At 40.0% G+C, this 25,523-nt stretch overlaps 1 protein-coding gene across 1 annotated transcript; it reads left to right on the top strand.

Moving 5' to 3' along the window:
• The first annotated feature begins 1,703 nt into the window (after positions 1-1,703).
• On the top strand, positions 1,704-19,293 carry LOC115785885 (piwi-like protein 1). Its single transcript, XM_030737803.1, has 21 exons — positions 1,704-1,861; positions 2,295-2,364; positions 11,247-11,349; positions 11,705-11,833; positions 11,935-12,149; positions 12,278-12,399; positions 12,620-12,700; positions 14,121-14,318; positions 14,447-14,555; positions 14,793-14,919; positions 15,034-15,151; positions 15,528-15,642; positions 15,722-15,909; positions 16,004-16,076; positions 16,699-16,899; positions 17,387-17,490; positions 17,647-17,717; positions 17,802-17,955; positions 18,160-18,285; positions 18,369-18,516; positions 18,884-19,293. The coding sequence occupies exons 2-21, from the start codon at positions 2,296-2,298 to the stop codon at positions 18,998-19,000; spliced, it is 2,568 nt and encodes an 855-aa protein (XP_030593663.1). The 5' UTR covers positions 1,704-1,861; position 2,295; the 3' UTR covers positions 19,001-19,293.
• Positions 19,294-25,523: the final 6,230 nt, after the last annotated feature.

Genomic DNA, 25,523 nt, shown 5'->3' with positions numbered 1-25,523 from the left:
CAACGGTGCACTGATTCACACATGGGTGCTGTATTTTGGATTTTGTTGCCTATTGTGTAATGATTGATTGGAGGTGCTCATACGCTTGTGTCATAGTTGAGTTGTTTGATGGCAAAATTTGCTTTTGTTCCATATTTTAAATGTTTTGGCACAGTTAGAGCCTTTTGCAAACAAAATGTGTCATTTTGACGACTGTGGCACTGTTTAGGCCTCTGCGTTAACTGTTTTGAAAATGTGGATTTTGAGTTGACGGCTGCGTCAAAACAATCAATAAAAACTGTAAATGAATTCCAACAGGCTAAAAGCCTCGACTTATTTTTTTTATGTGAAGCAATGAAAAGCAGGAGCTCTAGAGGGTGAGACATGGAGAGCAACACATGAAGCCAGCAGCTGGCAGAGAGAACGCAACTAACAGGCATGGATGTTTAGCCAGGCAAAGCCAGGAAGGGCCTGGTTATAGAGCATGTGAAAGATAGCAGTTATCTCCAGAGGTGGTAGAGCCCTCCCTTCCTATATCCTTATTTCTCCCCACCTTCCTCTGTCCTCCACGGGGCCACTGTAGACTGAAGGCCTGCAGTTAAGTATGTACCTTAAGAGTGTTGTGAGAGTTGATACTGTGTCTGCGGCCCTCCTCCAGCTGCATCTCAGAGTAAAGATCTTCCTCGTCCTCCTCCAGTATGTCAGACAGGTCAGATCCTCGGCTGATCTCTGTGTAGTACTCCTCGCTGTGGCTGTAGTGGTGATGATGCTAAGAAAGATTATTTGGTAGAGATTCATATATTTTAAAAATTCTGTATTTATATCATTTTTAACAACATTTTTTTTGTGTTGCAATATGTGGCAACAGTGGCCCTTTTCATCTTGATTATCTAACTAATTTTCAATATATTTATTTTTTTAAAGTGTGCAGGCTGCATATTCTGCCCATTATTTCCAATCATGTGGTACTCAGAGTTTTGCAACTTGGTGAAAATTAATCTATGCCTACACCACATGTACTAACCTACAGAAAATTACATTTTATACTTAATGAGTTAACACTTTTTCTTCTTCGCTTAAGAACTTTTTAATTAAAAAAAAAAAGGAAGTACACTCACAGACCACTTAATTTGTTACACCTGTTCAAAAGCTTGTTAACACACACACTTCCCTCATCTATTTAATCATGAAAGGTTCAGGCACTATTCATGCCAGTATCACCTGACTTTTTTTTTTTTTCTTCACCTTTACTGAGTTGACTGCTCACTAGAAGAACATTGATAAATACCTCTTTAAAAAGGTAATCTCTCACAGATCATATCTCACAGTGTTCACAAACTCTAAGTTATCCTTGTAAAAGCTGGCGTTTTGGGAAACATTTTCCTCTTAGTGAGCTGTGGGGTGAAAGGTCAGTTTAGCTGTATACTGGTGATTCATAAACTAGCAACCTTTGAGGCTCCCATCAGAGTCTGGGTGAATTATGTTAGTAGGCAGCCAGAGCCTAAATCTACTCTGCAACTTTGCTGACATCTAGTGGCCAGAATTGAAATCACACTGTAAAAAATGGACACACAACAGTATCAGGTTAAATAGACCACTCCGCTTAAAAATATAGTTCAGAGGTTTTGTGGACATTTATTTTTCCAGCAACACTTAAATACCGTCGTGGTCGGATTTATTTTGAGGATATGTATTTATAATATACAGTGATACATCATTTAATCTGAAGATGTGTTTGGAGAAAGGCAACGGAACTCACTAGCGTATTAATTTTGTCGGTTGAGCCACCTATAAGAAAATTGCGCCTTTTTGTTTTTGTCCCATTTGCCCAACGAACCTGCTAAGAGTTTTGTGGGCTGTAACACGAAAAAAATCTCCAAAGGTGAGTATTCTTAGGAGATATTACCCAGCATGTGTTGATAACCACATTAAAATGTTGTGAGTGACTCTCAATGTCAGGTTTAATATAAATTCTCACAGACCTTCAGCTCATGGTTAATCGTTAATTAGCTAACAACAGGTGGGGGTATATTTAAAAAAAACAAACGAACTACAATGTAAAGTTAGAGGTCTTGGGTAACGCGTGCAATTAATGTGCTAACAAAAATATCGACTCTTCAACTGTGAGAGGTTTTTGTTAGATTTTTTTCGGATTTTTGCTAACATGTGGTGGTTAGCTAGCATCGGGTTTAACCTTGCAATTTGACCCAAAGATGGCGGATGTCAGTGTGTCTGCAAGGGTATCAGATTTTTTCAGCTGGATGTTTTTGTTAGTGAAAAGATAAACGGTAATCATAGCAATTTTTTTCCGTAAGGATGACTGGCCGGGCAAGAGCGAGGTCAAGAGGCAGAGCACGCGGGCAGGAGACGGCAGCACCTGGAGCGGTAAGAGCTCTGAATCTGTTTGAAGGGGACTTTGATTTTTCTTTTTATCGTTCCACTGGTGAATGGGATGGATGGATAGGCTTTTTTTGGGGTGGGGTCGGGGGCAGCTTGATTCAAGAAGCAAAAGTGGTGCATACACAGGGTTTCCGCAGGGTAGTAAAAAGTAGTAAATTAAATGAGGTCAAATTAAGGCTAGTAAAAGGTAGTAAACAGAATTTGACTTGGTAGTAAATTTTTCATCACCCCTTCAATATATTTTGACTTTTCCATTGATGCAAACTTTTTGTTTTAAGTTGTTTAACTATAAGATCTGTATAGAAATATAACTACTCAGCAGAACCCGAGCTGACGTTGATAGACGAGCGGTTCCACTGTCCGATCTGCTGTGCGCATGCGCGGAGCCATTTTGCGCCTCGTCATTTTTTTTTTTTTTTTTTTTATTAAACAGCGTTCAAGAACAATACAATAACAGTATAAAACAACTTCAGAATACAAACTCTCATAGAGGATAACAAGCTAGGGGGTATGCAATAGTAATGAATTGAATAATAAAAGAGAGAACCAAACAAATATAGACTTAGAACAGAAAATTTTCAGCTATCTGTTGTGAGATGATTCTAGCAGTTTTCCATTTTTTGATCTTACATATCGATGAATAATATAATTTAAATTCGTTCATGAAACAGGAAAAGGAGGGCTTATTACCTTTCCATTTATTACAATGAATGTGGTATTTGGCTAAAAGAACAATTATATTTATAGCATCAGAGAAGGCTGGATTTAAGTTTTCCACATAAAATAAAATAGAATTAACATCAAATGAAGGAACGTTAAGTTTGAGATTAATCCAGTTCCCAATGTCAGTCCAAAAACTCTGTGAATATTCACATAAAACAAACAAATGTTCAAGAGATTCCTCTGCTGATTTACAAAAAACACATAACTCAACATCAAATTTAAATCTTCTTTCAAGAAACATAGATACAGGATATATTTTATTAATGATTTTAAAATGGGTTTCTTTCACTTTAGGGGCTATAGGCCATTTAACAAACTTGGAATGAGCAAAAATCCTGGTTTTTTCATTTGCCTTAGGATGCATCTTAAAGGAACCTCTATTATAGTCAAAATAAATCTTTTGTCTTATACCATCATTAATAACCTTCTTGTTACATTTAAAGTCAACTAGGGCACATTCATTTATCTTTAATGTGGGCATCGAAAAGGTCACTTTTGAATACCTAATAACATTTTGGATTAACTGAATCAATGCTAAAGGAATCGCTTTAGACACCTTTTCAAAATCTTTGTAATGGCAATCAAGATTAAATTTCCTAACAAAAGCTAAGTAGTCTATTGGCTCTCCACAACAATCTAACATATCGTTTACAAAGATAACTCCTTTTTCATGCCAGTCTTTCCTAAATAATGATTTCCTACCAACAGTAATTGTCCTATTATTCCATAAAATGGATCCGTGGGGTGAAAAGTTATGCTGAAATATCATTTTCCAGAAGTGGAGAGTTTGTTTATGATAGTTAGATAGCTTGACTGGGATTTTACTAATCTCAAAATCACATTTTAAAAGAAATTCAATTCCTCCAAGTTGCTTAAAAAGAGAATTTGGAATATGAAACCACAATGAATTTTGCTGCAGAATAAATGTTTTAAGCCATTTGATCCTAGATGCACCAACCATGGCCTCAAAGTCTAATGCATTAATGCCACCGTTCTCATATTTTTTAACTAACTGGGATCTTTTAATATAATGTGTTTTATTTTTCCACAAAAACTGAAAAATAATGGAGTTAGCTTTTCTCATATTTTGAGGTGATATATACATAGAATTACACTGATAAATGACCCTGGAAATACCATCTGCTTTAACTAATAAACTTCTCCCAAAAATAGTCAAATCCCTTGTCAACCAACGGCTAAGATTTTTTTTAAATTTTATTAGGCAATCTGAGATGTTAACATCTTCTCTTCTTATTAGATTTTTTGATAATAATATGCCCAAATATTTCGCTTCATTTTCGACCCTAATTGATGAAATGTTTTTATGTGTACAGTTATGAATGGGTAAAATCTCACATTTTTTGATGTTAAGTCCTAACCCTGAAGCTTTGGAAAATGTTGAGATTACATTGAGGGCTTTTTCAACCATTGAATAGTTTTTAAGAAACAAAGCTGTATCGTCCGCAAACTGGCTAATCTTAAATTCTCTATCAAAAATGTTTATTCCTTGTAACTCCGGACTATTATACATTTTTAAGGCTAACAATTGAGTAGTGAGGATGAACAATTTTGGGGAAATAGGGCAACCCTGGCGAATGCCTCGTTTGATCTTAAATCTAGAGCTAAGTCCTGGGTTTAAGGAGACTGAACTATAAATATCACTGTAAAACATCTCAATTAGTCTACAAAAATAATCTCCGAAACCCAAAAATTTTAGAGCATCTAATAAAAAGGCATGTTCAATAGTATCAAATGCCTTGTAAAAATCTAAGAACAGTATAAGGCAATCGCTGTCAATAAAATCGCGGTAATCTAACATGTCAAGAATCAATCTTATATGATTTTGTATGCTTCTTCCTTTAACAAAGGCTGATTGACATTCATCAATTATGTCTTTTAGTCCACTATTCAGACGCTCAGCAAAAACATGAGCTAATATTTTATAATCAGTACAGAGCAAAGTGATGGGTCTCCAGTTGTCCAAAGATGTTAGATCTTTATTTGGTTTTGGAATTAAGGTAATAATGCCTTGCTTCATTGTATTAGAAAGATTACCCGTTTGGATACATTCTAAAAAGGCTTTGAATAGCATCTCTCTAATATCTTTCCAGAAAAACCTGTAAAATTCAGTTGTTAACCCATCCAAACCAGGCGACTTTCCTGTGGACATCTTCAAAATAGCCTTGTCTATCTCCTCAATTGTAATCTGTTTTTCCATGAATTGTTTAAAGTCTATATCAATTATTCTATTAAATTCCCTTATATCATTTAAAAATTTGGAGCAGTCTGTTTTTGAATAGTTAGATTTATATAGGTTGCAGTAAAAGCGATGTATTTCTTTATTGATTTGACTGACGTCTTCAGAAACAGATCCATTTATGTTTAATTTAGTAATTTTCTTTTTTAGCTGTCTATGTTTTTCAAGGTTAAAAAAATAAGTTGTATTTTTCTCCCCTTCTTCAATCCAGTGGGCTCGGGAGCGTACAAAGGCCCCTTTGGCTTTTTCCAGATATAGGGTATCCAGTTCATTCTGCAACTTACTTAATTCAACACATTCTTCAGCTGACAAATCAGTTTTTCCACAGAGATTATTAATATTGGTGACAATATCAAGTTGTCTTTGTTTTTTAAACTTAGACAGTTTTTTACTTGTATGAATTGCCGTTTCTCGTATCCTAAACTTCAGCCATTCCCATTTGCTTACAGATGACATTTCCAAGGTATCAATATACGCAATTAATTGTCTAATATCTTTGCAAAATTTGGAATTCTCCAATAAAGTATTATTAAATTTCCAGATATGAGAGGGACCAGAAATGTGCCTTGAGAGTAAAAAGCATACAGATATAATACAATGGTCTGTTAAAGGTGAAGCAGAGATATCACACTTGTTAATATAGTTTACCAAGGAAGCAGATATGAGCCAGTAGTCTATTCTAGAGCTTACACCATTACCAGAGGCATGAAACCAGGAAAAACGTAGAGATCCAGGATTTTTAACCCTCCAATAATCAATCAAATTGGCACTATTCATTAACTGGGCAAGCAGGTCATCATACTTGTGATATTTAACCTTAGGTGGATTTCTGTCTAACCAAAGATCAGGCACCAAATTAAAATCACCACCAACTATAATTTTGTCAGTTGAATAAGCATGCATACTATCTGTAATATGTTTGCATAAGTCAGAAATTAACATCTTGTTTTTTCCTCTTTCATTGTAGCCATAAACACACACTAAAATAAAGTTTTCATCATTGATTTCTGTTATTACAATCAACCAGTGCCCATTTATGTCGCTTGTATGATCAATAACTTTACCAGGAAATCTATTAAACAAAATCATGACACCAGCTGAGTGAGATGTACCATGACTAACAAAAATTGAATCACCCCATTGTAACTTCCAAAAATTAACATCGTCTTCCCCAGAATGGGTTTCTTGTAAAAAAACACAATTAGCCTTTTGTTCCTTGCAAAAAAGAAAAACCGCTTTGCGCTTCACATTGTTTTTAAGCCCCCTAGCATTTAAAGAAATAAAAGATAATATGTCTGAAATGTTTAGATCTAGAAAACAGAGCCAAAAGATGCGCAGGAATGAGAGTTTTGTCCTTTATACAATCAGGGCAAGGTGCATTTTACCATAAACTCGTCAGGTGAGGCAGAATGATAAACCGTCAAACAGGGAAGCTCTGGCTACTAAGGGTCGACTCTCTGATTGTTAATCAGTGCATATCCCTCCTTCAGGAAAGCTCTCTGCCCTCTCTCTCTGGCTTCCCGTACTCTCGGCCATAACTTCTTACGAGCTTCTCTGTCTTCTTTGGAAAAATCTTCCTTAAATTGGATATGCAGCTCCTGACAGACCCTGGCATCTCTGGATCGCTTCCACACATCATCTCGAATCATCCTCGCCACAAACTGGATTATTACTGAACGTGGAGCGTTGTTTGAAGTGGCGGGGTCTCTTTTCTTACCCAGGCGATGCACAGTGTCGACCGACCCGCGAAGCTGTTCCACTGAGACGGGCACCACTCGGGTTAAAATGCCAATGACAACCTCTCTTATATCTTCTCCGTCTTTTTCAGCCAGACCGTTAATCCTCAGGTTCCATCTCCTTTTATAACGAGCTTGCTCAGACACAGACTCCTTAAGTAGCTTGTTTTCCTCTTCAAGTTTGCTGATCTTTCCCTGTAGAGCTTCAATGTTTTGCCTGTTCTCAATAATTGCAACAGTGTTCTCCTCAATTCTTTTTTCAAACTTTAGCAAAAGTTCAGTCTGGGTATCCATTTTCGCAGTCAGTGAGTTCACCGCCTGCAGAATCGTCTCGCCAATACAATCTCCGTGAGGGTTTCGGTTATCTTTCTTGTGCTTTTTGGGGTGAGGAGGTTTAATTGGAGTGTGTACCTGGTTGATCTTATCAGCCTTGGACATCTGCTCATCTGTCTCAATGTCTGTAGCCTCGCTGAGTCCGTCATCCCCAGCTCCGAGGGGGGCAGCCATGTCGTAGTCGTGATCCTCCATTACTACCAACCGTATTCAGTAACTTGACAAAAAGAACTTTAGAAACTTGTTTCTTTACAAAAAGGTCGGCAAACTTTTAAGAAGCAGTCAAACAACTCACTTTATGCGGCAAAATGCACAAAAATGAAGATTCAAGGACTAAAAGAAAACTATATACATCAGGGCCTGCAAAATGCAACCGCTCATTCCGCCATCTTGGATCCTCACCTTTTGCGCCTCGTCATGGGAAAATGTAGTTTTCACAACTTTGGCTCGATGACCCGGCAAAGACTGGCTTAACCCTCCGGAGTGCGCTGGCGCGTCAAAATGACATCGCCGATTTTAGATGACGTAGCATCGGGACCTGATGCCATGAATCGAAAGTGCAGACTTCAAACTATGTACCAGTTTTTAAATTACGTTGATCGGCCAAGTAAAACCAGAGTTATGCCCAATAATTTACACCATGCTTTTTCCTGTATATTGTCCTCACCTTCGATGTGCATTTTGTGCAGAAAGAAACGGCGAAAATGTGAGTTTCGCTAACAGGAAGTGCTTGCTAATAAAAACAAACAAACAAAAAAATTCCCGACAACCCCTTTCCTATTGGTGGGAAAATCAACCAATCAGAAAATTATGCAGTAACACGATGCATTTGGGTGCATTTGACTGCTGAGGAGCAGGTGAAAAAGTGGTAAAAGAGACAACATTACTGGCAAGTTTTGCCTGTGATGGGCCCCTCAGTCTTGTGGAGGACAAACTGTTTTTTGAGGTGGCATAAATAATTTGTCTAGCATCTTAATGTGAGTCCTGATTGCTCTGCCAATAGTTGTACACAAAAACACCTGAGGCCATTCCTGCTTTTAATGTGAATAATTGTATTTAACTTTATTTACTATATTTTTACACAAGTTTTGCAAATTTACAAATTATATTTGCATTTTAATTGTAAAAATAATTCGTTAAGCATGTTTGTGATTTTTAACTTTTTTCTACTCTGATTTTATGTTTTTATGTGATTGTAAGTCCAATGTCTTAATACAGTATGTCAAAATGAAAAAATAACTATACAGTCACACACATGAGGTCGTGCTGGGAAAAAAAAAAAAATGATACCAAACAAAGCAAGGTAAACAGTTTCTACGGTCAACTATGAAGCTAAAAGCAAAAATAGTCAAAAATGGCCAAATATACCCTGGACCCCAGAAGATCATGCAGAATGATCAAGAGGTGTTTTCTAAAGTGTGCATAAAAAATATAAATTTGACCTGAAGCGGTGTGACGGCGATCAAATCACGCCGAGCATCCACCATTCACCAGTAGTGGATTTGTGCTCATGTTGAGCAGATCCCTATTTTGTTTTTTGGTGCTACACAAAGCGCTGCGACTGCAACCTCAAGGTCAGCTACGAGCACAAGTATTGCCGTCACACCTCAGCAGCAAACCAGTATTCCAATATTGTATTGAAAAATAAATCATCAGCTTGTGAAACTTGAATTTCATTGCATTTTGTTTATATTCTTAAAAAAACAAATTTAGACAGATTCAACTCATTGTCATTGTGCGCACAAGGCACACGATGAAATGATTGTTCCAGATCACTCATCCAGAGACAAGCATCTGCGGTCATGCAGCCAGAGACTGGCACTACTGCTGGGCAATGTGGTTTAAGTGTCTTGCCCAAGGACACAACGCAGCACAGGGACAGGGACTCAAACCGGCAACTCACCGGCTGCAAGACAGGCGCCTACCTACTGCGCAACTTTTTGAAATGTGTTCGGAATATTAATGTGTATGAGGTCTTAGTCAAGACAAGGTCACAGTTACACCTTCAAGTAAGTGGGATAAAGTCTTATCTTTGGTGAGAGATGGGCGATCATCTTACATGGCTTAGTGCTGTGAATCCACCGCTACCACAAAAAAGGCTGCTGCTCGATTTCGTCCTGGTAGTAAAAATATTTTAGAGGTAGTAAAAATAGGTAGTAAAAGGTAGTAAATTAAACTCTAGGATTCCTGTATAAACCCTGATAGTTTCTAAAACGGCATGACCGATTGAAAGACGGCAGTCCACATTGCAGTATTACATTTGTAATGCTCTGTATCTGTAATGTTAAAAAAAAAAAAAAAAAAAAAAAAAAGCAATTGCCACTGTCACCCCCCCTCCCCCCCTGAAATTTATCTCACTCACCAGCATAGTCACTCCTTTTGCTCTGGTGTCCATTATTAAAGTCTACCTGACAAAACAATCTCGACAGCTGGTATTTGTATAAATAAAAGTGAAGTGAATGTCAAGAAAAGTAGAGAAAGTCTGTGTAGGGTGTATGTTTTTGCAGCATTGTTGCCATAAATTAAACATTTGCAAATGTCACATCTGTCATCCACAGGGCTCATTGTTGTTATTGCCCATAACAATGGACTTGTTCTCCTTCCCTGTATTAACTGAAATGTCATTATTTTTGTACCAGTATAAAATGGGGATATCCGCGATTACTCGACAAGATGACTAATCGTAGCTATTGTTAGCCTAATTATTAAGGTTTTAATTAACCCAGTGCTGGTAAGTTTGTCCTAAATGTTATGCAGCCATCTGCCACCAGATGGAGCTGCAGCCCTTACATCATTATAGAAAAATGTCATAATGTAAGCGCACCTCCTGAGAAACACCCTTCCTGCCCTGCATTTCCAGTTTGTAGAAAGAAGCAAAAAAACTAGTGGGACAAATGTGTTTGTGCCTTAAACACTGAATGTAGGACCCAGGAGGGGACAAAAGTGCCAGCATTTTATGTTTCTGTTGGCCGAAACTGCATGCAAAACACCGGGACACAACCGAAAGGTAATTAACACACACACAATGCACCGGCACAGGTATGAACGCAGCAACAACATCGGCCACTTATGTCGTAGCAGCTGAAGTCTGAATCGGGGTAAGCTGGAGGAGGAGGCTGGGCGAGAGGGAGGGCTGGGCTCTGCTGATACCAACCTGGATAGGAGGAAGAAAGATAATGCGCGGCACACTTTTAATTCGCAATTTATTAATTTTTTTTGGATGTTATTTTCTCATATTCAATGATGCGTGAACATCGTTTGCAGTAACGCGTTTTCATATATTTATATCAATTGATTTTATGCTTTTATCCTTTGTCATTTGGAGTATAACATGCAGTGTTCACAATGCGCGATGTTCGGTGCTGCACAGTTAAGCAGCATTTAAAGTGATTCATCAAGAAGAATGCGATTAATGGTTTCAGATTCCTCTGGTTAGACAGCTTTTGTCATTGTCCATTAAACAAGCATAAAATTTAATTTGATATCTGAGCGTTTCTTAGTTTTAGGCTAGTCAGTCTCTTTTTTTTTTTTTGTTTTTTTTTCCCTTGTTTAGTCAACTATGAAATTAATTGCCAGGAACATCCCTAGTATGAAATATTTGTGAGGACACTGTATTGCACAAAATTCAGAAGCAAATTGAGTAGATTCTATGAGGGACGCCGTGTTTATTAAAGAGACATGGAAAATGTTTGTCCAAGCCTAATTCTGCTTAGAGAAAATGTGTCTGCAAAGACGTTACCGTTCTTGCAGCGAATTGACATGCTTAACGGTACATCACATCTCCAGCCTTTTTTTTTTTTTTTTCTTTCTTTTTTAAGAGCCAGGTCCAAGAGCCGGCACCATCAGCTTCTCCTTCCACAGAAGGAGACCTGGGTGGTAGAGGGAGACAGAAAGGTGCTCCAGGGCCCTTTAGTGCAGAAGGTACGCTCAAACAGAAGGCTGTGCTACATTTGTATTTGTGTCAAATGATCTTTCTTTTTTTAATCCATGTAGAAATGCTGTTAAAAATGTAAACTGACAGGTCTTCAGTATAGTGTAACCTGCAGACCGAGATGTTAATCACAATACGGGGAACTGGGTTCTTTAAACTTGGGAGTTGGACTGGAAAAAAAATACACTCTATATACTTGTGATTAGTTAAAACATTTTCTGTGCATTCCTACAACTGCTAAATGTGCAGATTCTAAATTGGTAGACCTGTACTCTGTTAGCATTTTGTTTTTACATTCATATCAATGAATGTCGACTGTTAACAGTCTTCATTTCTTTTCATTAGCTGTTCTACAGATTTCGGCTGGATTTCAGCAGGTGAAACTTGGAGAAAGAGGTGGACGCCGCCGGGATTTTCATGATGCAGGAGTTCACACCAGGCAGGAGATGGTGCATGTGAAGGACTCCAAATGTGGTCTGTCATTCAAAGTCAAGACACACAAATGTAACTTGATATCATCTTTGTGGAGGATTGTAAATTACTCTTTAAAACTCTTTGCATGTTCACTTCCACAGGAGTAACTGGTAATGCAATCCAGTTGACTGCAAACTTCTTTCGCATCCTGTCCCGCCCTCAGTGGGTTTTGTATCAGTACCATGTGGACTTTGAACCACAAATGGAGTCTCGACGCCTGAGATCTGCCCTCCTCTTCCAGCACGAGGAAACACTTGGCTCAGCACGAAGCTTTGATGGCGCTCTGCTCTTTCTGCCTCACAGATTGCACAGCAAGGTACTGACACTCCTGTGCCACTTGCAGAAATGTTACTTGGAATTTGATTTTAGAATTTTGTTGGCTCTTCATTGGTAATTTGAAAACACTTGTGTCCTTTGGACAAACCTGGATTTCCCCTTGTTTAGGAGACGGTGGTCTATAGCGAGACCAAGAATGGAGAGAAGGTTCAGATAACCATCACCCTGACCAATGAACTGCCACCCTCTTCACTAGTGTGCATTCAGTTTTACAATATCATATTCAGAAGGTAGGTCTTCCACAGTTCAGGGCTTCTTCAAAAAGTGATGCACAGCAATAATTTGTAATGCATCTGCCAATTTAATGATTTGATTCGCTGCTGATTTGTAGTTATATTTGTTCCTTGTTAAAGTCATCACATGTGATGACAAAAGTTTTGATATCAGTACAACTCACCAAAGTGGTTCAGATGACTGGAAACTTCAATGTCTCCTGTTTAATTTCTACAGGATCTTGAGAATTCTCAACATGCAGCAGATTGGACGCAACTACTACAACCCCAGCGATCCACTTAACATCCCACAGCACAAGTATAGTAATTTTTTTTTATGTAAAATATCATGGTTTTTAATATTTGAGGCCTAACATACAGATAACATTGGTATGTATTGGCATAACAAATATACTGTATTTCATTTTGTCAGTACAGAAAAGCATGGACCCTTTGTATTACATATTCACAGCACAATAGGTTCCCACACCAGGCCTTAATTTTTTCCCACTTGTGGACGGTGTAGTTTTACCAGCTGAACCGGTTCCCACAGACTGTTTAATTTGAGACGATTATTGTTTATCAACTTTTGCTTATCACAGGGTTCGTATTGGGGTGCTGGAAATCTTTGAAAATGCTTGGATTTTAATATTATTTTCAAGGTTTGAAAAGTGCTTGAATTTTGGATATAGTGCTTGAAACTGCTTGAAATTATAATTTTTTTTAAATAAAAAAATATATATATCTGCTTATGAGATGGAGAAAGAAAATGAGATTGAAAGTCTTAAATGAAAATTTCTCTGCCTGGCCTGCACGTCTGCATGTGGCCTGTCAGTCCCGCCCCTCCCCCTGGAGACAAATTGTCGCCGTTTTAATGAGTGTTGGCTGGAAAACTGCAAATTCCAACTATGGATAAGACCAGTATGGAATTTAGTTTTTTTTTTTTTAAAAATCACGTGAGAATAAACATAATCCGCACAAATGATGTCTTTCTGCGAGCGCAGGTATTCGTTCCTCATGAGTAAATTCAACAACTGACGTGCTTAGAACTCAGCAGCCGCGCGCACAAAGAAGCTTCGCGCCCGCGCTGCTGCAGGTTCAGGCTCTCATCAGGAAACTAAGAGGGCAGAGCTGAATTCTTTGCCCGTGAAGAAACTGACTTTTGACCTTTGGGCGGAGCCTATGGAGATTGATCACTTTGATAGTTCATGTTGCTGCGTTAGACCGTGGCAGCAACGTGAGGGCTGTTTTAAACCGGATTTGCTCACAATCTGGAGAAAAAAAGTTTCCAGAATTAACTATCAGTAGTTATTGTTTTCTGTCAATTGACTAATTGCATAATACCATCTTTGAATGTGATTAAAAATGTGATATAATTGAGTAAAATCTTGAAGACCTTGAAAGTGCTTAAAAGGTGCTTGAAATTGACCCTGGAAAAGGTGCATAAACCCTGTTATCTACAGGCATTTAAAAAAACAGCCTAAATTGTGTGATATTCTGTTACATCTGGAGCCTTTCAAACTCATTAATAACAAAAAAACAAAAGAGAACAATGTACTAACTATTCTAAAGAACTTCTGTAGCTTCATATTTTGCTACTTTCCTTGGTCACTATATCAAACTGAAATATCTTCTGTGTTGGTTGATCAAAGCAATGCGATGCTTCCCATCCATCCGTTCTCTTCAGCTTATCAAACATTAATATGGAGTGAAAGAGAGATTCTGTCCTTTTATGTTAGGCTGACCATCTGGCCAGGTTATAGCAGCGCCATCTTGCACTACGAGTCGTCCATCATGATGTGCACTGACGTGAGCCACAAGGTGCTGCGCAGTGAGACGGTCCTGGACTTTATGGTCAACTTGAGGCAGCAATGTGGAGATCAACGCTTCCATGACATCTGTGAGAAAGAGCTCATTGGGCTCATAGTCCTTACCAAGTAAGCGCCACCAAGTCATGCATTGATTATTTAGTACTTGAGAGGTTATCACTCTGACAGATACATTTGTTTCACAGTACATCTGTATAATACACAGTTTGCTACTTGTGTTTATTTCCAATGTTTAGGTACAACAACAAAACCTACAGGGTTGATGGCATTGCTTGGGATCACACTCCCAACAACACATTCAAGAGGGGAGAGGCAGACATCTCCTTCAAGAACTACTACAAGAGAGTGAGTGTTATGCACTCAGCATATGTATTGGTGTAGCTGAGAAATATTTGACACAAACTTTATTTCAATACACAAACAGTGATTTGCACAAGCAAATCTGAGAAATAAAGTAGATTATTAGACTTAAATTGGGATTGTGCAAAATGTAAACAATTTGCATTTAAAGTTGAATACCACCTTAGTGGCACATGGCCTGAGCTGCAGTCCACACTTAAATATTTAACTTTGTGTTCATAGCAATATGGCCTGGATATCAGTGATGGAAACCAGGTGCTGCTGATCAGCTATGTGAAGAAGATGGCTGTTGCTGGAGCTCCACCTCCTGGCCCAGCCATGCTTATCCCAGAGCTGTGCTACCTTACAGGTTTAATCTTGTTCTGTTGTGTTGAGAGCTTTTCACATGTACCGGTCTTCCTTTTAATCTGAAAGCATTTGAAATCATTCATAAAATGTTAACATAACTGATCGTGTTTAACAGGCTTGACTGATAAGATGAGGGCTGATTTCAGCATCATGAAGGACTTGAGTACCCACACCAGACTGACCCCAGAGCAGAGGGAGGGACGCCTCAACAGATTTATGACTAATATCCAGAAGTAGGTCATTAATGTAGTGGAATTAAACAGTTGACTGTCTGCTTAGGGCTAAATGCGTCAAACTCTGTTGCAAGCAATTGTTAACTGAAGGACTAGTTGCTGCTTGTTAGCGCCATCATGACAAACATCACAAGTGTTTTTAACAATGTTAACAGTGAGTTGATCACATCTATAATCTGCCTACCTAAAAGAAGAGATGGTTTTCAATGTATATTTTTAGTTGAGCATGATGATTAAAGTTCTTCATTCTTTCCCAGAAGTTGTCCTCAACTCAGCCACACTTGGCTAATCTGATCATATGCACAAAAGTTAATGGCAAACTTTCCTGTCAGTATGATCACTGGCTTTGATTTACAGCTTGAAAATTATTTCACAGGAATGCTGACGCACAGGCTGAGTTGGATAAGTGGGGACTCAGCTTTGATAAGCAACTTCTAAGTCTGACTGGCAGAGTCCTCCCAGTGGAGAGGATTTACCAGGGGCCAAGATCGGTATAATTTCTTCTTCTCAGTTTATTAAGTGCATACACTTGTATGCTTGTAGAAATTAACATAATGAATTCTCACCTAGTATGAGTACAACGCCTGGGCAGCTGACTGGTCCAAAGAGATGCGTGGAGTACCTCTGATCAGCTGTCCCCCGCTGAGTAATTGGCTCTTGTTTCACACCCGTCATAACAGCAATGAAGCCAGCGGTCTTCTGCACACCCTCAGCAGAGTCTCAGGCCCACTCGGAATCCACATGGTGAAAGCTATAATGTGAGTTGATTATTTTTATTTATTTTTTTAATTTAACTTAAAATTTGATGTATTGTTGCACTCTTTTAAATCATGCATGAATCTTTTTCTTTAGGATCCAGTATGAAGATCATCAGGAGTCTCTCCTTAGAGCTCTGCAGCACAATGTTGGACCCCAAACACAGATGGTTGGTGATGAATCTACTGTACACTGGCAGTAAAGCAGATTCTTTTACATACCCCTCAGCCTGGGTATTGTTGTGGGGTTATTATTGTCACCCCACTGGTTGGGTGAGCGGGCGGCCAATTTTCAACTTTGAACGCAATAACTCAAGAACCATGTGACCTAGCATGTTTAAAATAACACCACACACGTCTGCTAAAAATCTGGGATAACTTCATTCTTACCATAATGGGTCAATCACAGAAAGTGACAGTATTTATTATGACTTTTGCATTTCTAATTCCTGGCTCGCTCTTAGCCATTTGCTTTTGGATTGATCTTGTGGATTAAGTCACAAAGGCTTGTAATGCACCCCATTAAGATCTACTGAGACCTGGTACATATGTGTTCTAGAGCTTATATTTTCACAGGATTTGTACCACTGCCAGGAAGCTGAGAGGTTGCAGTGACAGCTGACAGTGTTTTTAGTTCTGTAATGGTGTTTATCAACCATAGCTGCACGTTCATATTTGACAGGAACTTCAGCTCAGTTACAGAGTAGTGTATTATAGTTATCTATGTCATAAATATCTTAATTTTGACAAGGATCACCAAAATGGTACCAAACTTCTGCGCTTGTTTGTTAGGTGGTGGTAGTTCTCCCCAGCAACAGGAAGGACAAGTATGACAGTGTTAAGAAGTACCTTTGTGTGGACTGCCCCACTCCCAGCCAGTGCGTGTTGCCCCGTACCCTCAGCCGACCTCAGGCACTCATGACTGTGGCTACCAAGATTGCACTGCAGATGGCTTGCAAGATGGGAGGAGAACTCTGGAGCGTGGAAATCCCTGTAAGTCCTGTGCACACTAAATAGTTTAGACATTGAAGAAATTAAATATTGAGGTGTTGAGGAAAAAAGATTTAGTAGCTTTTGAACGAACTAAACCTTCAGGTACTGTAGATGAGAATAAATTTGGTCTGAATATGTGAACCTAGATAACTTGTATAGCTGCAGGAGTAACCATGCATTGGTCTGACAGTTTCTGATTGTGGTCAGTGGTAAAGACAGGGGTCAAAAACACTGAAGTATAAAGATGGGCCTATAGTGGCTCATTAGTGTAGTGGTTTACTTATTTTACTTACAAGCAAAAGATCCCCCGTTTGAATTTGGGGATGAATCTCTGATCCTTTTGGGTTGCGTCTGGAAGGGCATCATCACCAAATCGAATGTGAAGCTACCCACTGTGGTGACCCTCTGTGAATGAGGGAGCAGCTCAAAATACTTGTACAAATATGGTGATGTAACACTATATTGTTAAATTGTCACGTTTGTGCAGCTCAAACAGCTGATGATCGTGGGCATCGACTGCTACCATGACACTGCTGGTGGGAAAAGATCTATTGGAGCTCTAGTGGCCAGCCTCAACCAGACCATGACCAGGTTGGTATCTGTAACTGAGGTGGGCATCCATACTGTGAGCAGTGCAGTGCTGATCCAGATTGTGACCATAGTTTTCCCACACAGCCTGAGTTCAGTGTTTGTTCACATGTGCAAAAACTGGCCTTACAATACTTGTTTTTATGGTTTCCCATAAAGGTGGTGCTCAAAGTGTGTGCTGCAGGATAAAGGCCAGGAGATCATGGTTGGACTGGGGAAGCTCTTGACTGGCAAGTTTCTTTTCTCAGTTCAGAGATTTCGACTTTAATATTCACACTAAGGATCTTGGCAAAACTGTCGTAACTGTTTTCCAGGTGCCCTGAAAGACTACCTGAAGTTCAACAACTCTCTGCCTGCACGCATCATTGTGTACAGAGATGGAGTGGGCGATGGCCAGCTGCACAGTGTGGTTAGCTATGAGGTTCCGCAGATCATCGACTCCATCAGGTCAATGGGGCATGACTACGTGTGAGTTTTTCCATCTCCAAAATTAGTATGTTTAAAAGCGGTTCCATTTCCAGTGTAGCGTTACTGATGACACGTTATTAAATTTCCTTTGATTTGGGAATTGCAATGAAAAAAATCTGTGAAGCCAGTAAAGTGAAATTGACTGGAACAGAAGAACAAAGCTCAGATTGAGTTTTTGCTAGAGCCTCTGTCCTTTTGCTGTAGCCCTAAGCTGAGTGTGGTGGTGGTGAAGAAGCGCATAAGCAGCAGGTTTTTCGCCCGCCTCAATGCCAAGGTGTCCAATCCTCCTCCTGGCACCGTCGTCGACTCAGAGGTCACCCGGCCAGAGTGGTATGTATAGTTTTTGGTTTTAATCTTTGGCTCTATTTAAATACTACTGGTAGTACTAGTACTGTTGCACCTTTGTTTCCTAGGTATGACTTCTACATTGTGAGCCAAGCTGTTCGCTGTGGAAGCGTCTCACCAACCCACTACAATGTCGTGTATGACACCAGCGGACTCAAGCCTGATCACATGCAGCGGCTCACCTACAAGCTGTGCCACATGTACTACAACTGGCAGGTAGACTGGCTTTGAAGTGACCTTTTTAATTGGGAAAGTAATCAAATTAGAAATTTGTCTACACTGAAAATGTCCTCATCTAACCTGGCTCTTACAGACAGGAAATAGGCTCTTTTTAAAATTATTATTCAAAATGTTTGTGGGGAGGCTTCATTAAATCATGACATTTGATAAACTTCAATCATATAGACTTTAAAAAAAAAAAAAAGTATTTCCCTGATATGAATTGTACATGTGTATCTGGAGACATTTGGCTGCTAGTGTTAGGTGAAAGCTATTACTACCTTTCTGATGAGCTGTATAATTTACCCCAGGAAATGCATAAATGTCACTGATCGTGACATTGCGTTCATTTTCTGTGCTTTAGGGGATCATCCGAGTGCCCGCTCCCTGCCAGTACGCCCACAAGTTGGCCTTCCTTGTGGGTCAGAGCCTCCACAGAGAGCCCAGTGTGAAACTGGATGACTTCCTCTTCTACCTTTAAGGATCCAATGTATTGAAACAACTGTTATTTGATCATTTTTGTTCTTTCAGCTTATACATTTGTATTGTATTGATTCAGTTAAGTATGTTTCACAGAAGTTTTGATCTGTTCTAGTTTTCAAATCTGTTTGGGTCCAAGTGCCACAAATGCGCCCCAAGGAAAGTGTAATAGGAATGTGTACTTGGCTGTTGTGTAGTCAAGGAGAAAAGTCTTTGTTTGCCCCAAATTTGTGTTTTGTTTGAGGTTCTTGTGATTTCTGCCTAAAAGTTCTTTGTACTTGGTTCCCAAAAAAACTGTTGAAATAAATGTTTGCATTTGTAATTTCTGGCATTTCAAAATAATTCAGACAAGCATTACATTACAAAATATCAAATTTATTTTTTTTATATAAAAGATTGCACATGCACACCCACACAATAATTTGTCACCATCAATATAGGCTGTTTGATTATAAATTTAAATGTACAAAAAAGGCAGTCTGAAAATCAAGTATAAACATTTAAAAACAATTTTACAAATGGACAAAGTACAAAAAAAGCAACAGTCACTCAAAATGAACAGAAGCAATGTCCGAGGAAGTGCTCCATAAATAGTTTATTGTAGGTTAAGATGGCTGTTTGGCCGAGAGTTGTACAGAAAGTATCAGAATATTTTGTATACATTTTTTTTTTTTTTTTTCTTTTTTGGCAGTTTCAGTTCAACTCGTATATAGAAAATAGATTTTAAGCAGTATGGGAGGATGAGGATGAAGTGGGGAAGGTTGGAGGAGGTGGACAGTTCCGTTTCACGCACGAAGACGGACATCTGCACAATCCTTTTGGGCAGCTTTGAAAATACATTGGCCTTCAATTCATTGTACATTCACTACATTAAGGTGTAGATATATATGTGTGTATATATATATATATATATATATATATATATATATATATATATATATATATATATATATATATATATATATATATATATATATATATATATATATATATATGCGGACGCTGCACCGGTCCGTCGTGGTGAAGAGGGAGCTTAGCGTAAAAGCGAAGCTCTCGATTTACCGGTCGATCCACGTTCCTACCCTCACCTATGGTCACGAGCTTTGGGTAGTGACCGAAAGAATAAGATCGCGAATACAAGCGGCAGAAATGAGTTTCCTTCGAAGGGTGGCTGGCCTCTCCCTTAGAGATAGGGTGAGGAGTGCGGCCATCCGGGAGGGGCTCAGAGTAGAGCCGCTGCTCCTCCACATCGAAAGGAGCCAGTTGAGGTGGCTCGGGCATCTGATTAGGATGCCTCCTGGCCGCCTCCTGGGTGAGGTGTTCCGGGCATGTCCCACCGGGAAGAGGCCCCGTGGTAGACCCAGGACACGCTGGAGAGATTATGTATCTCGGCTGGCCTGGGAACGCCTTGGGGTCCCTCCGGATGAGCTGGAGGAGGTGGCTGGGGAGAGGGAAGCTTGGGCTTCTCTGCTTAGGCTTCTGCCCCCGCGACCCGGCCCCGGATAAGCGGAAGAAAATGGATGGATGGATGGATGGATATATATATATATATATTACAGTACTTGTATCCTGCGCCAACATAAAGTGGGACACTGAACAGGCATCACTGACAGATTGGCTTGGAAAAAAAAAGTATTTCAGATCTTTTAGATTTTGGGTCAGAGGGATAGAGGGGGCAGCATAGAGGTAGCCTTGTGTCTCACTGTTTTCTACTGTGATGGTCAAACCTATAGCTCAGAAGTGTTGCATGTTACAAATTCACAGCGGTACGATGACAGACTTAATTTGCTGATTACACAGTAACTATTTCTTTAAAGTGACATTATAGTCGATTATGTTTTAAATTGGGAGCATTAGTGTGACAGTGAAATAAAAACAAAAGAAAAGTCATTTTCTCCACAGATAATTTTGCTGTGAGGGGACAATTTCCAAAAGGGATTTCCCAAGATTACAAAAATGTTTATTTTTGAGGGGTTTAACAATGGATGGTGAACATCAACACAGGAGACAGTTTTATGTAAGCTCTGGTCCTATGGAAACAACAGTCACACAATACCCTGCATGTCACAAGTTGGGATTAACATCTGCAAACATATTATGAAGTAACAACATCAGTGAATAGTAGGCATGAAACTGCATGCTCTACTGGACAACGTACTACCCATTGTGCAATTATAAGGCAAATACATGGAGGTTGGATATACCAGGCATTGTCATTTAGGCTGATTTCACTGCAAAGACCCTGTAGTAGATACAGTATGTGCTTGTTGCCGACATGTCTCTGGGGAGGGAAATATTCCTGTATCACAGCTGTTGAAGTAGGGCAGAAGAGAAGGAGTTAATCCTGCTGACTGGTCTGACTATACTGCACAGTATGTCAGCTACACTGTTAAAGTACTGCATGCTGTAGGTTCCACACTGAGCATTGTATGTATTCTGAAGGGGCCAGGAGGGAATGTACTGAAGTAAAGCATGCAAACCTTGCGTACGATTTATGACTGGCTGTTTTGAACTAGCTCAAGTAAAGAAACTCAAATTATTTTGCTCACGTCAGATTCAAAATGGACTCCAAGGTTTAACTGAGCCCTCGCTATTTGAATGACATTCTGGTTTCTGTATACAGCAACACTTTTGACCCAGGCTGTCTCTTAAGTGTCACCCTCGACCAAGTGGAAACTGGAAATTGCTGCAGGCCCTGCCCTTCCTTTCTACTGCTAAATTTCATCAGCCAGAGAACTGGAGGTAAGATGCTCATTACTACATCGTCCGACACCATGAGGTCTTGGGACCGTAATATGAAATGTGTTTTTGAAAGTATGTAGTTGATACTGTTTGACAAAATACAAATATTCTAGTGTACAAGAGATGTACAAGAATAAAGCATTTGCTAAGCTCACAAATGCCATCTGTCCACTGTATGATATTTGGATTTTCTTTTTTTAAAAAAAAACACTACAAGGATGCGGCCGACACTCTCCAAGTATGTCAAGGAATTGTTTTACAGTGCCAAGTCTTTGCAATAGTTTCTTCCCTTTGGAGAGCAGTCCCTTTTTCTTTTTGGAGGAGTACATGTCCATTAGGGCCCTGATGGGACTGCAGGGCCAGAGCCAGCAATGTGTGGACGCACTGTGGAAGAGGCTGCTCTTCTGGGGGAACCCGATTTTTCCAACGGGACCTAATGGGAGACCCGTAAGGGACAGTTGAGGGTGTTAAAAAGCCAACTGTCTCTATCACTACTCCCCCTCCTTCTCTTAAGTCCTTTCTGTCTCAGCTGGGCCAGCATAGCCCTGAGGTCTACCTCCCTCCCTCCCTGGATGTTGACCTGTGCACTCAGGTAAGTTTACACCCACATTAGGTGTCCATGTATGTTACATGTGCGTATGCATGAGTGTGTGACTGGTGCATGCGAATGTGCGTGCGTGTGTATGTGCGTGTGTGTACATGAGGGAATGACTGGTACGTGTGTGTGTACGTGCGTGCTTGTGAGAGTGTGTGTGTGTGGACAGCTGGGCCTGGGTTGGTGGCTTGCCAAGCCTTGGCACCGGTGGGACACGGAGGGTGGGAGTTACCCCTCCCTACCGCTCCACGCTGCTCCCCACTGGTCGTCACTGCCGCCCCTGGGGTGTGGGTGCCCGTGGGTCCCGGGATGTGTGGCCGGATGTCTCGGCATGGTTTTTGGCCTGCTCCCTTGGCGGCCGTGACCTGGGGGTGGCTTGGGCCTCTTTGGCGCGTGGGGGGGCTCTGCCGGGTGTCGGGCTGCTCTCGGGCGCTTGGGGCCTCGGGGGCCGCATGCCTGGCTCGTGCTGGGGGTGCCGGCCTGCCGGGGGGGGGTGGGCTGCCCGTCGTCTCTGGCTCTCTGGACTCTAGCCCCTGGATTGTGGGGGTTCCGTCTGTAGCCTCCCTCCTTCCTCTTCTGGGGAGTGTACGCGGTTGCCATCGGGATGTGTGGCCCCAAGTCTTCTGAGCTCCTGTGCTGTGGATGGCCTGGGTCCCCTGGGTCCTTCCCTATCTACCTCTGGATCGCGGGGGGCATGGTTGCAGTTTCTCGCCCTCATTATCGAATACATTGCATGACAAAGGCGCATACACACACATTACTACAAACAATAAACTTGTGTGTGTGTGTTTGTGTGTGTGTGTGAGTATATCAACCCCTTTTATTTTTTTTATTTTATTTTATTTTTTTTTTCTATCTCCTCCCCCCCCCCCCCCCCCCCCCCTTTTCTCCCCCCCACCTCTTGTTCTTGCCCCTTCCTTGTTGCCTGTCAGACTTGGCATGAATAACTAAATAAAAAGATAAATAAATAAAAATAAAATTGCAAACATTAACAAGAAGAGCCTATAGGAAACATATAGAGCTGTTCTTGTCAAAGCAAATATGTTTGGTACATCAGTGCATTCGGATCATCATTCCGATTGTGAAAGATGCCAGACATGACAGGCTAAAAAAAAAAAAAAAAAAAAAAAAAAAAAGTTTACACCCCCCCCCCCCCCCCCCCCCCCTCCTCTGTTAGGTAGAAACAGTGTCTGTGTGTGTGTGTGTGTGTGTATATATATATATATATATATATATATATATATATATATATATATATATATATTTATTTATTTTATTTATTTATTTATTTTTTTAAATCTTGTGGTTCAAATTTTATCACCAGATGGCAGCAGAGGGTTTGGTATGTCATTCAATCCACTCTAAAATACTGGTGTTGTGGGCCAAAGAAAATGCTTTTGTCTAAAAACTGAGACACAGAGATGAATTATACCAAACAGAACACCTGGTTTTATTAATTTTTCACACCTGTCTTAACAATCAGGTCATTCCATCTCTCTTGAAAGATCCCCCTTCATTGTGTTTTAAATGTGGGTTAGTCTGAGTTTGTTATATTAAGTTAATAACTGTTAAATTTACAATGCTGAATTTGTTCGTTTGCAGTGTTAGCACTGTTGAGTTGTGGCAGGAGGATTTAACAAAAAAAAAAGACTTGTTTTGACAACAGAAATTCCACATTAAATCCACTTTAAGTAGATTTCTTTTTACAGAGGCACGGTGGTTATTGAGAAACAAAAATTGCATTTTTAGTGTCTTTCGTGAACACAAGGAATTATTTTCTGAGGATTTTATTTTATTTTATTTTACTTCTAAACCCCATTCCCTAAACCAAATTCACAGAAGCCTAAATGAATTTCTCGAATCACACACTATTTTTGCCAAACCACGAACACAGTTCAGGCACTTGGACACATCCGGAGCAACTCAATCACTCTCTTTTGCACAACAGCAAACACATTCTCAGTATCTAAACACACTTCACACATGTGTTGCTGAACCTTAAACAGTCTCAGTCATTTCACACGCGTGTTGAAAAATCATTGACAATGGCAGGAGAATCAGAACAAAACTCCAACATTGCTGTCAGCTGTTACACACAGCAACTCCCAATTGAACACACATTTGTCAAATGAAGTGTCCAGACCAGCTGGGCAGGATAAAAGTCAGTTTATTGTGAAGGTGGCGCATGTGCATCTATAATGGACAGACACCTACAGAGAGGCAGAGGAGGAAAAGTGCGTGTGAAAGGTGGCGGACGAGGAGGAAGAGGACAAGGACGACCGAGAAGTGTCATCACCGATGAGATTCGGGCAACCATTGTACACCAAGTCCTCGTCCGCGGGATGACAACGATGAAAGCAGGACAAAAGGTCCAACGTTTCGGGCACAGCTGCCCTTCTTCAGACAGACGTACTCAAGTCTGAAGAAGGGCAGCTGTGCCCGAAGCGTTGCTTCCTCGAGGCTCTGTTAATAAATTTTCTTCCAGGAGCTTCTTTGGTGTGCGGACTTTCTTTCTTCTCTTCATTGGCTCCCTGTTATAGTTTTTATTGATTGTTTTGACACAGCCGTCAACTCAAAATCCACATTTTCAAAACAGTTAACGCATAGGCCTAAACAGTGCCACAGTGGTCAAAATGACACATTTTGTTTGCAAAAGGCTCTAACTGTGCCAAAACATTAAAAATATGAAACAAGAGCAAATTTTGCCATCAAACAACTCAACTATGACACAAGTGTATGAGCACCTCCAATCAATCATTACACAATGGGCAACAAAATCCAAAATACAGCACCCATGTGTGAATCAGTGCACCATTGCTTGTCATTGTAACCTATGACTGTACTTAGCGTACATGCCAGTGCCGTTTGTAGTCAAATTTGCCCTTTTGCAAAAAATGCATCCAGAATTAGATATGCTGTGATGCAAATTTTATTGATTACATTCTTTTTTTCAGACTGTGGCTGACAAATGAAATATTCCAACAGAGAATACATGGAAATAAAAATAAAATCCATTACTGTGTGAGAAATTAGGAAAATAAAAAAAACAGTCTTTTACAGTAAAGAACAAAAATCTATAGTAGGCCTATACTATAAGAGTATAAGAGATAGCCACAAGTGATACACTTCTGTCTCTTCTAGTCTCTTCTTTCTTGAAGAATGGGCCACATGGCCTCATCCACATCGC

This window comes from Archocentrus centrarchus, chromosome 9 (genome assembly GCF_007364275.1).
Source record: "Archocentrus centrarchus isolate MPI-CPG fArcCen1 chromosome 9, fArcCen1, whole genome shotgun sequence".
NCBI classification, from domain to species: Eukaryota; Metazoa; Chordata; class Actinopteri; order Cichliformes; family Cichlidae; genus Archocentrus; species Archocentrus centrarchus.
Note: the sequence above shows the minus strand (reverse complement) of the source record. Positions and strands in the feature narration are given on the sequence as shown.